Below are 14,017 nucleotides of genomic sequence, written 5' to 3' on the forward strand. Positions count from 1 at the left end.
ATAAATTCCCAGAGGGGAGCAAGCAAAAACTTAGAGAATACTCACAAATTGGGATGAATATATCTTACAACAAGAGATGTCAGTTCTCTCAGATTTAGAAGCAAATTCAAATCCAGAGCAGTTTTTATTGAATGAGATGGTTTTCTTTTATGGCCCCACTAAACATCAGACTAAGCTCTTGAATACAAGAGCTTTAATCATATGCTTCCAAACATAAATTCTCCTTACTGGACAACTATCAGAGGATAGTCTTAGAAACTAATGCTCTTTCAGACATCTGCATCTTTGTTAACAAATTGATACCAGAGTGGAGACTGTTGTCAGTGTAGGTTGTAGCAGCAAAGCCTCCTTCAGAGTGGGTAACTTTTCTTGTTTTTACATATCATGAATACTTCAGTCCTCTGAGGGATGTCCTGCTTGCCACATCTCTTTTTAAGGTCACTGATGGTAATAGCTATCTTGCCAAAACTGTCATGGATATTAAAATTAGTGTTCATTTCGAACTGTCTGTGCTATTTAATGCTAGGTTTTGTTTTCTCCTTCATTTCCCATGCTATTTGCTACTTTTTAATTTTCTCTCTGTTGCTCCAAGCATTTTGAGGTTCTGTGCAAATGCCATAAGATGTCCTTAATTTAGTATGTTCCAAAGATGACCAGCTTTGTCTTAGGTGAGTTGTATGGTTGCAAAAACACTGTGGTAATGGTTACATAGTGTCGAGGGTTGAGTTAAAAATTATCAGTATAACTCCAATGCTGCCATAATACTGACATATTAATGCAAATCATTCCCAATTGTGTTCTTCCACCTTCCATGTTCTCATAGTTCTGTGACTGGGACTTATTTTTACCACAACAGCATAAAAAAAATAAAAATAAAAATTTTTATACTATCAAAACGAGGCTGCGGAGAGGCCTCAAGCACAAGCCCTGTGAGGAGAGGCTGAGGGAGCTGGGATTGTTTAGCCTGGAGAAGAGGAGGCTTAGGGGAAACCTTATTGCTGTGTACAACTACCTGAAGGGTGGTTGTAGCCAGGAGGGGGTTGGTCTCTTCTCCCAGGCAATCAGCTCCAGAACAAGAGGACACAGTCTCAAACTGTGCTAGGGAAGGTTAGGCTCGAGCTGAGGAGCAAGTTCTTCACAGAGAGAGTTGTTAGCCTTTGGAATGTGCTGCCCAGGGACGTGTTGAAGTCACCATTGCTGGAGGTGTTCAAGAGGGGATTGGATGTGGCACTTGGTGCCATGGTTTAGTCAGGAGGTCTGTGGTGACAGGTTGAACTTGATGATCTTTGGGGTCTCTTCCAACCTTGGTGATTCTGTGAAAAAAAGCCTAAAATTGTCTTTTGCATTGTTTCATCATGTTAAGAAAAACAAACCTAAAATACGATTAAACTGCTACTTGTTATACTCTTATGTGCCAAGTTTAAAGGTAATTTGCATTACTTTAAGCAGTATTTAAATAAATGTGCTATTTACAATGTTAATAAACACCTGAAAAATAATTTAAACATCACAAGGTATCTGTTTACAATAAGATAAATGTAAATGGGAATAGAGAATGTCAATAATCTACCATCTGGGTTGTACAATACTATGATTATGGAGGACATGCACAATAGTTTGCAGCATAATATCTAAATTACTAATGACCCGGCAATGTATCTGTTGTAATTAAGGTGCTTGTTCAGTTGAGATGTTTTCCCAAGTAAGTAGCTAAACTGAACTGTAACAGTTTCCTTCTTGCCTTGTAGATCAGTTCTCCCATGCATCCTGCCCCTGTCGTTCTCATTACATGCCACAAATCTTACACTTCCCTACATTTTTTCCCATGATACCTTTTGAATGAATATGTTAATATATACCTGTGGCAGCCGCCCTGAAAGATCTTGCAGCACACATCTCTGTATTGTCTGAGGCTTATGGTGTTTTAAAATAAAGCTTGCCTTTGCTGGTCAGCCTTGATGAACCTGTAAATCAGTTTTGTGATCAGTCTCCTGACAGCCCCATAAGTCTTTGTCTACTGTGATTATACCAATATGTTTAAAGCAGCTCAGGGCTCTGTAGGTGATTAGAGATATGATTCTGTGGGATGCTTAAACATGGTCAGCTCTTTGATGAGACAAAATGGTGCAGACCTTGTTCTGTTGAGCACTATTGATCAATTTATATAGACTTACATTGGGAAGACTTTCTTCATAAGGGTAAAATATTAGAACAAGGTCACAAAAAACAGGGACAAATTGGAATCTCAGCTTTCACATGATACTAAGTCTTCCTCATTATGTTATAATGGGGACTTTCAAAATGGTTGATCAAACATTGACAATGATGAAGATGCTGTTAAGGAATGCACAAACACACACCTCGTGCTTACTTGAGAAAATGTAAATGTACAAAAGTTCATGTTTAGATCTTGAGATGTATATGATTGATTACATGAGTGAGTTTTTGCTTGAATGCTTTTTCTCCAGTTCATTACTCACCATGCAAATCTATATGTAAGGTTAGTGTAAAGTCACAGGAGAGCCTGTCTGTGATCCCAATGTGGATAATTATTTTGTTATTTATTAGACTAATAACTTTTTGGCATGTTATATTGTGCACACTCACAACTCACCTAGTTATGATTACATCAAAGATTGACCTTCATTGACAAGATTAAATTGAAGTCATTTTCTCTAGGAGCTTAGCAGGTAGAGTATTTGTGTTGTCAGCAAACAGAACTTTATCCTCTTTCTCCTGGGCATTATCTCAAATGCAGCACCAGAATGCCAGGTGGATTTACTTCAACATTTTTTCCTCCAATATTTATTTTTAATTTTCCTTCTATCACCTTTCAGCTGTCACAATAATTTCCTTGGAAGGAATGTGCCCAAAAGAAGCCACTGTGTAATAGCTCTGCTAAAATGCTGATCTTTTTTTTCAGTAGTGCTGTTGAGCTGTATATATTTGATGCTTAATACATAGAACTTGCAGGAGTTTCATCAACATTATTTTTATAGGCTTCTCATTTTCAAAGAAACTTCAACACTCCCCTAAATTAAGCAGAACTCCACCCCACCCCACTCCCCCAAACCCTATCAAACCCGAGAAAATATTAATTATCCTCAATAATGTAAGGACTATTTCATGCTACAATTTGCTTTTTAAAAGCCCCACATAAATCATATTATTGTGTATACACTTGTAAAACTGAAAAGAGAAAATACAGATTCAGACCAATAAGTCATTGAATACTAAATCAACCAAAGAAACAATCAGTCCTAAATACCCTTAATTGTGAAATGAGTAGGTTCATTTATTTAGAACATAGCAGATTTTAATACTTGGCTAGCCTTGCCACTTACAGGATATGATGAAGGAGGATGTCAACTAATTAACTCCTTCGGAAAAGAAAATAATCCACTGAGTAAAAGGAAAGAACATTTTTTTAGAGGAGGTTTCCATGTATTTTCTGACATTCTTTTTTGAAACATGGTCACTCTTCTTACTATTTCTGAAATACTATAAAACCTGTGGGCAAGGTAAATTTGCGTCTTTGAAATCACTAAGTCTCTATATGAATTCATGTAGATTTTATTGTGTGATACACAAGTTAGATTCAGTTAAAGAAGAACAGTTTGTTGCTGCATATTTTAGTACAGAATCATTTATCCCTAAATCTATCCACCTTTTGCTTGCAGTGTAGTATTTACATACAATGTTTGTCTTACAATTTTGAGTGAGGTGGTGCAAATGCATTCTATGGTGGTCTTCAATAAGAAAACAAAAAAGCAAAGGCCCTTTCATTTTGCTGTATCTGTCCTGGGAACACTTATATAACTAAGAAGCATCCTGAAAACAACACAATGGCTTACCTGTAGCTGCAGTAGTTGTGTAGATGATGTCATGTTCAATAGAGAAAAAGGAAAACAAATCTGTGTCTTTAAGGACAAGAAAACAAGTGCTTTGGAAACAAGATGAAACGTTCATCCTCACCCTGTTGGAACTTAGCTGTCCAGAGGGTGTGAAGAGAGGTGATTGACAAGAAAGAAGCATTAAATACATGATTTTATTTCTCTCTGTACTCCCAGGGGATGAAATATCAGCCCTTTTTCCAGACTTAGATTCTGTAATATATCATGGAAAAGCTTAAGAGCTTACTGCCTTCCCCTTCCCCTCCCCCCCCATTTTTTTTTGGAGTAGAATTGCATTTTTACAACAGTCATTAGTGCATGGTTTAATGTTGGAAGGAATATTCTATTTCTTGCTAAGATGGGAAATACGAGTTGGGCTTTCAAGTCTTCTGCCAATTGTCTCTGGGTTTTGCAAAAAGGGTAAACTGTAAAAGCTGCTGTCACATGTGGGCAGCAGGCCTGCAGTGCAGTTAATGATCCATGATAAACCTGGATAATAACCAGAGATGGAGAATGTTTCTCCTAGATAGAACAAGAACTGGTGCTTCTTGGAAATGATCACATCTCTTCATCCTTTTTGTTTTGGTGTGCGAATAATCAAATCTACAACAGTGGCAGTCTCCCAGATTGGTATGGAGAAGGGTAGCATCTGTGGGGATGTTGGATAATTCTAATAACTTTTGGAACTGATTAATGGAACTACAGCTCTAGACAAATTCTCTCTCTCTCTCTCTTTTGTTTCCATTTTTCTTAAATCTGTGACTCTTTGAGGAAAAGAAATAAAGGCTACTTTGTATTTGTTCCAGAGCTTTAACATTCAGTAGCTGTATGTATTTGAGATGTATGGATTAGATTAGTCATTCATTCATCATTCAGAGATGATCTGAATTAAAGTAAAATCACTTTAATGTCAAATGTTTAATCATGTTGGATTAATGCCTATTACATAGATTTTTCAAATACTGATGTGTCTCAGTCTTTGTTACATGGAATTAGATGTGTGAACCATTTCTGACATACAGAGAAAATCCTCAAGATCTATTTAATATACAGTGCCTTAATTTGTATTCTACTTGCACTTTAAATCCAAGCTATGGGTTGGCCATTTTGCCAACCTAAAAGTTATGAAAGCAGGGTATGGAACACTGCTTTTCAAGTATGCCTTCATTTAAAATACTGGTTAAATTATCAAACCTTTTAATGGAAGTGGATAGATTGCAGGATTTTAACTAATTCTTGTTTAGTAGAACAAGTTGCACATTACACAGAGTGCTTGTGACAAGCTTTCTAAATTTTTGTATTCACTGGCCTGTTTTAGCTTTGTAAATGGTGTAGTATATTTATTCTTGTTCAGGTTGCATAGATATCTGTTCTATGAATAGATAAATTTATTGTACTCCTGAATGGGTAGTTATGGCAGAGACTCTTATTTGAATTAATGACTTGTTCAAAGACACAAAACTTTGGCTCCTTTCAATTAAGAAACACATCACAAACTTGCTAAGGGTTAAGCTATTTAAGAGGTTAAAAAGTAGAGTTCGTTGTTTGTTGCCCTCAAAGCTTGATGGAATTTCTGGTTAAACTAGGTCGTAATGAAATCAATATTTTTATCTAAATTGCTTTTGCTTATCAGGCCATGGAATTGTACAAAACAGGCCAAATGCTCTTCAGGAATCTGTAACAGATAGACAATGGTTTCTTGTTCAGAATAAGTCATTGCTAAATTTGTATGTCCATATTAAATTATGCATCATTTTACAAAACCTACTCTAATGTGTATTTGTAAAATCCTGTATAAAGCAAATATTTTCCTTTAGGAAATGTCAGTCAGTACACACTGGTGGCAAGCAACAGCAGCTGTAGTTAAAATCCCTGTGAAGTGTAAACTCTTTTATTTTGTCAAGGTCTAAGTTCTACACTGATAGGGGTTCTAGAAATGGAGGAAATAAGTTAAATGGAGAGATCACTGTTAAATAATTACTCAGGGAGTTATTTTTCTAGAGAGCTTTATATATAAAGTAGTGAAAATATTATCTATGCTCAGGCTGGTTTTTTTGGACTTTCATTAACATGTTCAGGGCAGCCAGAGATATGAGGTAATATGAGGTTTGTTTGAGATGTATTAATTAAACTGGTTTCAGAAATGTACCTCTACTAGGAGTATAGAGGGATTCAGAGGTGATAAAAACTCCTAGAATATGCTATTCTAGATGAAGAAACATGTAAATATTAATAAAAGGATGGATACATAGGTTAAAATATTAAAACCTCGCATTTTTATACTGAATGTGAATCCTAAATACCAAATGTGGGTTTCTGTTGCAGTATGAATACTTCAATGCTGTTCTCATAAATGAACGAGATGAAGAAGGAAACTATCTGGAGCTGGGGAAGGAGTTCATTCTAGTGCCGAATGACCACTTCAATAACTTGCCTGTGAACATCAGTCTCAGTGATGTCCAAGTACCAACCAATATGTATAATAAGGGTGAGAAAATTACTTTTTTGTTTAATTTTTCTACTGTCTGAACACAGGAATTTCCTAGCTTTTAAATTGAAGCTGTTCATTAACTCTATATTGTGTTGGTTTTTTATTTTCTAGTTTTCAATGAAATTCCAGCAAAAGAGTTCTTAAACTGAGTTTTGTAATATGTGAGGCAATGTTGCAATTTAATATAGTCAATGATTTGCATATTAGACTTGCATGAATTCTGCCAATGAGTGTAACAGGATGTGTTTATTCTTACTATTTTTACTTTTTATCTGGAATCTCCAGATCTGCTGAACAGGTCTTATATTATCGTAAGTTACATTCTGTCTTTGCTGAGAGCTAGAAGAGCCTTTGAAAGATATGGGATAGATGGGAGGGGGAATATTTCATTAGATATATGCTCAAGTTTCTGGGAATGATTCTAGCTTCATATGACTGTATACACAGCTGCCGTAAGTTCTCAGATAATATTCAGCATGAATAAACTACATTACAATTTCTAGTCCCCTGAATATTTGTCATAGGTGCTGGGTAGCACAGAGCATTAAATAGTCAAAATGCATATTAGTAGTGCTGTTCTTAGGTCTTAACATTGGGAATGTAAACTGAACTCAGCTGTGTGATTACTTGTTTTCCTATGCCACATACCTTTGATTGGACAGTAGAATTTTGTAGTTCTACTGTGCTTATGCAGCACACATCTACTTCCTAAGAAAGAAAGCACAAAGCACCAAATGTTCTGAACAAGGTCTACAGTATGTTTGTCATTGGTCTGTAGAGAGCTGCCTAATCTCTTGATCTAGTTCCTCTTCTTTTTTTTTTTTTAACTGTACTAAAAGATAGCTAAAAAAATACATTAAATGCCTTCCTCATAGTACATTCCAGGGTAGCAATTGAGGTAATTCATGTAAGGAAATTGTGTAATCACAAATGGAAGGAGAATTGATGTGGATCAGTTGAGCTGGTAGAAGAGAAGCCACTCATATGACAGTTTCTCTTCAAAGTTATGATTCAGATTTGAGAATTAGGGATTCTGAAGTAGCAAGACTTCCTAGAGGGTATTTGAAGGTTGTGAAATGATTAATGCATGGCATTTGGAAAAGATTTTGGAAATGCCTAAAACTTCTAAAGCTACCAAAAATTTTTGGTGGTGTTTTTTTTGTTTTGTTTTTTTAATATGAGGGAGGAAGGGAAAATGTTAATTTTTTTTTTTTTTTTTTTTTAAACTGAGCTTGTCTATAAATTACATTCTAGGAGGAGAAAAGGAGGAAAAAAGAAAAAAGGGGAAAGTGTAGTTACAAAGGGATATAGAGGTCAGGCAATCATGCTTTTCTGGAGGGGCAAACTAACCTGAATGGTTAGTGAAAGCAGCCACACAATACATACTACTGCTATGTTTAGAACACGTTTCTATGCTCTGGTTAGTTACAGTTAAAGGCCAAAGTCAAAGGACTTGTTGCATCTTGTTTCAGCCTCTCATACAGGGACTGTCTGTGGAGATGGGGAAGATGGAGCTTTGTGATGATTTCTGTTTCCACTTTCTCTAATTCAAACCAGCCAAAATCATCACTGTATCCAGCTGCAGAAAAATATATTTTTTTATCATTTAAATAAATTCCAACTGCTTAAATCTGGTTTGTTGTTGACATTTTCCTTACAGATGGACATGATAGACTTGTCTTGGAGGCTGACAATATCTGGTTATGTTACTCTTATCAAGAAGCCGCCTATATACTTACATTTATTGTTGCCTGTTTCTTCAGTTCTCAAATGTGGAGCGATGATAATAAGTTAATTAAATCCTAGCCTGAGGGTTCAGGCAGTAGGTATTGATAGCTTTATAACCAAGTATATATAACAACACTATTTCTCTAGAAAATGTCTGTTGTTCATTTCCAGGTTATGTTGTATTTTATTGAATTACTAGGCAAAACCACAGCCCAAACTCACGGCTGAAAACACACATGTGTGATCTTTGAATATTCAAATTACTATCAAGTCAGGACAGGAAAATGAACTTTTAATTTGTAATCTGTTTCTAAGGTTTTTCCTTCATTTTGAGATTTTTAGTTTTTGAGATCTTGGTAGTTTGCAGTGGGTTCAGAGGAGACACATGGGACCAGTCAAAGGGTTGAAAACTCTGCTTGAAAGTGAAAGATTCCAGAAGCTTAGTCTATTTGTCTTATTCAAAAGATGATTAGGGGATTCATTAGTTGTTCTCTAGGTAATTACTAATACCAGCCTCTGTAACGTAGTTGCCAAAGATTATTAAAAGATGAAATGGCTGAAACTGTGTTCCATTATTTTTCAAGTAGCACAAACATGGTGTCAGGTAAGGCCTAGGGGATGGCTTGGGCTCTGTTAGAAGGGAGTCATCTATGCTGTTAATCAAGACTCAGTTCTTTTTAAAATAATATATAGCCTGGAAGTAGTATAGAATAGAATAAACCAGGTTGGAAGAGACCTTCAAGATCGTGTCCAACCTGTCATCCAACACCACCTAATCAACTAAACCATGCAACCAAGCACCCCATCAAGTCTCCTCCTAAACACCTCCAATGTTGGTGACTCTACCAACTCCCTGGGCAGCCCATTCCAATGGGCAATCACTCTGTCTGTGTAGAATTTCCTCCTAACATCCAGTCTGAACCTCCCCTGGTGCACCTTGAACCTGTGTCCTCTTGTTCTGGTGCTGGTTGTCTGGGAGAAGAGACCAGCCCCCACCTGTCTACATCCTCCCTTCAGGTAGTTGTAGAGAGCAAGAAGGTCTCCCCTGAGTCTCCTCTTGTCCAGGCTAAGCAACCCCAGTAGGCGTGAACTTCAGGCTGGTCAGCTTGCATGATCATTGTGATCCTTCCCAATTGTAGAATGGCTGAAGTAAATGTTAGCAGTTCCTATCTAGGCTCTAATGAGATTGACTTAAAAGTCATGGGACATAAATACATTGCTGTTCATGATATGTATTCTGGCTCTCAGTTGCCACATAATAAAGCTTAAAAATAGTGTTGGGGACAGCAGGGCTAAATAATTTCTATTCTAAGGAAACCATAATTTATCATCTGAAAATAAAAAGCAAATCTCATTATGTTTATCCTGAAATTAATAATGCTGAAATACCATAAATATAAAGGCTATGATGTTAAAATTTAACATTGAACAGTTTGAAAAGGAAAGTGCAAGCAAATAAAAAAAAGCTAGCAACCTAATTAGTAAGTATGTATGTAACTCTCATGCCATGTTTGAGGATACTGCCCACTACAAGTATATCAGGCAAAATAAATGAATTTGATAAAGCATCACAGTTTTGCATTTACAGTACACTTGAGTGTCATTGTAAAATCGATGGCTTGGTTATTGGATGTGCTCTTATATTTTTCTGCACACCCTTGTACCTTGTTTGCTCCATATCTTACTGTTCATATCAATTAATATTAAAAATAGAAAAATTACTGATCTTTGGAACATAAAACAAAGAACCACTCTTTTGGCATGCCTATAGTGCTCACATACTGAAGAAATGCAGAAAAAAACAAGTGGGATAATAGTGCTTTACAGATAAGTGTGCTTATCTGTGGATACAGAGATGTCTCTCAGCTCTAGGCTGTTTCACAGCAAGGCTGGCGGTTCATTTAAACTGCAGAACATGCCGATGGAATTGGCCTCCCTCATTTTTCCTGAAAATGACTGCTTATGATAATGTTTTCCTTTTGAAATGTTTAAGCACACATTGGCTTTCTAAATCTGTCTGTGCATTCTGTTTCTTCTCATTAAGCACAAAGTGTATTCATTGCCTATAGCCACAGGATTTGCAAGGCAGTATCCTGTTAAACAGTGAATGAATAATTAAGAAGTTCTATGATAACTGTCTTAGCAAGCAGTAGCTCTTTTTTTCCGTCCCCAAATTTGGTAACTGGCAATTATCAACACTGTACAGATCTGTGACAGAAAGTAGGGGTAAAAAATGTGTATTAGTGAATTAAGCATATAGAGAAAAGGAAAGTTTAGTTTTGGAAAGTACAGAATCAGTTCTAATGTAGTGAAGACACAAGTCCAGGCATGAGAACAAATGTGTACAAGGCACTAATTCAGCTGCTGTTGCTTTTTAAATGAAATTTATTTCTATGATGTATATATCAGCACCAAAGTGAGTTCTCATATCTATTTTTAAGTCTCTCTCCTGTTATTTCAGCATGTAAGCAATCTGGGAGGTGCTACTGTCTCAGACATATATTGCATATTCACCTCCATATGTATACCTTCCACAGCCACTCAGATGCACCTTTCTATGCATCAGTTGGTGTATTGTAAAGTCTATATTGTGGAGGAGATCAATCTGTGTCAAACATAATATTTTTTCATTATTATTGAATATTTGCTTTATTATTTTCTGAGATGGAAGTAGTATAGTTAGAATAGCCTAGGAATGTGGCATGTAATTAAAAAGTAGGCAGTTGGAGTGTGGGTTAGGCTTTCTGACAATCATCCATGGGGATCATGGTTTCCAGCAGTAGGATTGCCACTGGGAAAATGTGGATTCCACAATGAAGTTTTGTACATGAGGAAATGATAAAAGAAGCTTTTGGAAGACTGAGATGTGATCTTGCAGGTGTTGATAGCATAAAGAAGTGAAAGTAAAAGAAAAATAGAGTAGCATTTTACATTTCGTAAGTATGAGGATGTAGGTAGTCTTACATATTTATTTTTTTTCTGTTCAATGCATGTGCTGTATCTGAGATGAAGAATCTGTTGCAGCTTTGTTCTTTATTTTTCTAAGTCAGTCACCTCATATTTACCTGTAGCTGTGGACAGCAGTGACATTTTCTGGTATTGGTTTTACATTCAGGATTTTTTTCCAAGCACTTGGAAGAATCTTATGACTTGGATTTCAGAGAAACATAGATGAAAATCAAAGCCATGCTGACAGTGTGTGAGCCTTGGTGACATATTTTCAGACAATTGTAAAATAAAGCACCTGTTTAAAAGTGAAGAAGCTGCATAATCCATCCCTAGCAATGCAAACAAGAATCTACTTACATATGTCACAGCACACCTGTCCATCTGGAAGAATTGTTAATACTTCTCCATTTCTGGGGAATTATTTCAGTGTTGTTTCTACATTTCTGGTGATTGAATTTGCAGAATATTTTCTAAATAACAGCACAATGTAAGAATAGTGGTTTATAAAGGGTAGTTGATGCACTGCGCTTTATTGAAAAAGCGTGAAGTCTTTTGTAGTTTCCATAAATTAAGTACTTAGAATTTTGGATTTTAAGGAGTTCAGACTATGGCCTTTATTTAGAAATCAAGGCTAGATAGCAAGGTTCTTGGGCACATGCCTTTGTGATTTTATTGCCTTGGATCATTTGCTTTTTTACATGGGAAAACAATATCTCACCCAGACCCCTAGATACAAATAAATGCAATGAAACTGAAGTGATGCAGGTCTTTCACAGTGGAAAGAGTAAAAAAACCCAAATGGGTTCTAATCACAGATGGATAAAATCCCAAACTTTTTACTGAGTTGCTGCTTGGAGTAAATGTGCTGAGTGTAAACATTTATTCACTGTAAGATATTAAGAACAAGAGAGAGAGTTTTATGTTTGAGAGCTTTTTAAAATGTAAAAGTATTTCTAAGAACCTTATGCCTACAAATCTTCATTGTAGCTCTGCCTCCAGATTTGGTTTGGACTAAAATCTTACACACAAAGAGAAGTTTACTAAATGTCATTAAAAACACCCAAACATGACATTTTAGGAAGAGGTTGGATTTACTTTGCTAGCTGGCTGTCTGCTTTTCTTTGATGTTGCAAGAAGCCACAATGAAAAAGTACGGCTCTTCAGGCCTAGTGCTAACTCCCAGGTGAATTTTTGTGGTTTTATCCTTGTACTGACCATTTAATTTATTTCCTTTTAGGTCTGTGCTAACACCGTGACAAACTGCATATCATATTCTTTTTCTCATAACATTTTTTCTCCCCTGCTTTACAAAAGCACAACTTTATCCTATTTTCAGTCCTGAACTTATCTCAGTTTTCTGTATGAGCTGGTTCTTCCTTGATTGCCTTTGTGCTTATGATAACTATTTCTATACCTTTTTTTTTTTTAGCTATTAATTACCTGTAAGAAGTTATGCACTGTCTCAAGGCACAATTGGAGATACGATGTCAGCTGCAGCAGGTTATTCAGGGGATAAGAAATTGCTGCTCTCTGCTACTTGTGCTTGCTGGGTATTACAAGCTCATCCAAACTATCTGTCATAAGCTGTTCTATAAGCTCTTCCCCAAACTGTTTTGGCAAAGTGAATCAAATCAGCTTTTTTCCATTTTTGAATATAGAATCATTCTGACAGAACTAGGGTGTGGGTAATTGTATGGGAATCTGTCTACCATATATGGACTAGTTTCTGAGAGATGGTGGAGGAGGTGGACAAATGTCAATACAGGTAGACTGGGGAAAGAGGACTGAGATTAGGTTAGATGCAGTTGAATCAACATGTCTGATTTTCTGTTAAAAAAAAGAAAAAGAGGGGGAAGAAAAATAATCTTTCTTGGCAATAGGAAGGAAGTAGGCTTGCATAAATTGATTTAAACTAATGGGAGTTTTTGTCCTTTGTTGTCATTTCTAGTTCATTATATATATATATATATATAGTTTTGGTTTAATTGCTGGGTTTTATAATGGAGGAATATTTCCTAGAGGATAAATCTTTAACCTATTAACACAGCTGACAGTAGCACTAAATGCTTTCTACAGCTTTGCAAGATTTAGTTATCCATTGAGGTTTTTGTATTTGCAAAAAGTCATTAGCAAAGAGCCCAACTTACTACTAGAACAACAGATTTTCAAATGCTAGGTGCTCTTAATTATTTTAAATGCATTTTTATTTTCATCACTAGTGAATATCAGAGGAAAAGACTTATAGGCACCTCTGTGCTGTATGGTGGAGTATTGTGCAATTTGTTCTTAACCCAAAGGATGTTGACACATAAGCATCATTCATTGGAATATTACATAGAAATTTTACGGATGCAAGATAGTTGCAGAACTATGGTCACAAAACTAAGTTGTTAAGTCCTGGTTGTGAAGAATTTTAACTTAAGATGAAGCACATAGTTGCTGTCTCTATTTTACTTCCCACCCAAAGCTAGCTAAATTGCAGCTTTACACTGTCTTCAATTTGTAAAGCATATGACCTATAGTTTTTCAGAGACACAATGTATTTGGATGCCAGTAATTTACTGCTTGCTTGTTTTCCCATTGTTTATTTCCATTGGGATTCCATTGTATAGCCCCAAGCAGCTTTCCACTTTAAACTCTGTGGCTGTTGGTGAAGAATTTTAGACCTGGCCTAGCAATCTGGTGGCCTTCAGCACAGTACCAAGTCTGTGCCACCTCTCCACAAAGAGTCATGTTCCATTGATTTTCATGTTCTTAAAGTTTAATGCTTGCTGAACTACTGTGCTCTGTGTGGGGGAGATTGAAGCCTAAGCTTCAAAGTTCTGTGGAACAGACGTGGACATCTGTTAGCTTGGGCTTTTTGTGCTTCACACCTATTCAAGTCCTCAGGTGTCACATCACTTAAATACTTAAATGTCAGTCATTCTAGGTGCACACATGCAGAAGCACCATGCTG

General features: G+C 36.3%; 1 protein-coding gene across 5 annotated transcripts in view; it reads left to right on the forward strand.

Moving 5' to 3' along the window:
- Positions 1–14,017, forward strand: part of CACNA2D3 (calcium voltage-gated channel auxiliary subunit alpha2delta 3) — a 432,799-nt gene that overhangs the window by 162,429 nt on the left and 256,353 nt on the right. For all 5 annotated transcript variants that reach the window (XR_010990518.1, XM_068163805.1, XM_068163807.1 and 2 more), the window contains exon 5: positions 6,219–6,381. Coding sequence is in view for 4 of the 5 variants with exons in the window: in XM_068163805.1 (XP_068019906.1) it covers positions 6,219–6,381 (163 nt within the window). In the remaining variant the exon portion in view is untranslated. The remainder of the gene's footprint in view (positions 1–6,218; positions 6,382–14,017) is intronic.

Source organism: Melanerpes formicivorus, unplaced genomic scaffold (assembly GCF_026170545.1).
Source record: "Melanerpes formicivorus ecotype bairdi unplaced genomic scaffold, bMelFor1.0.p_v2 SCAF_74, whole genome shotgun sequence".
NCBI lineage: Eukaryota > Metazoa > Chordata > Aves > Piciformes > Picidae > Melanerpes > Melanerpes formicivorus.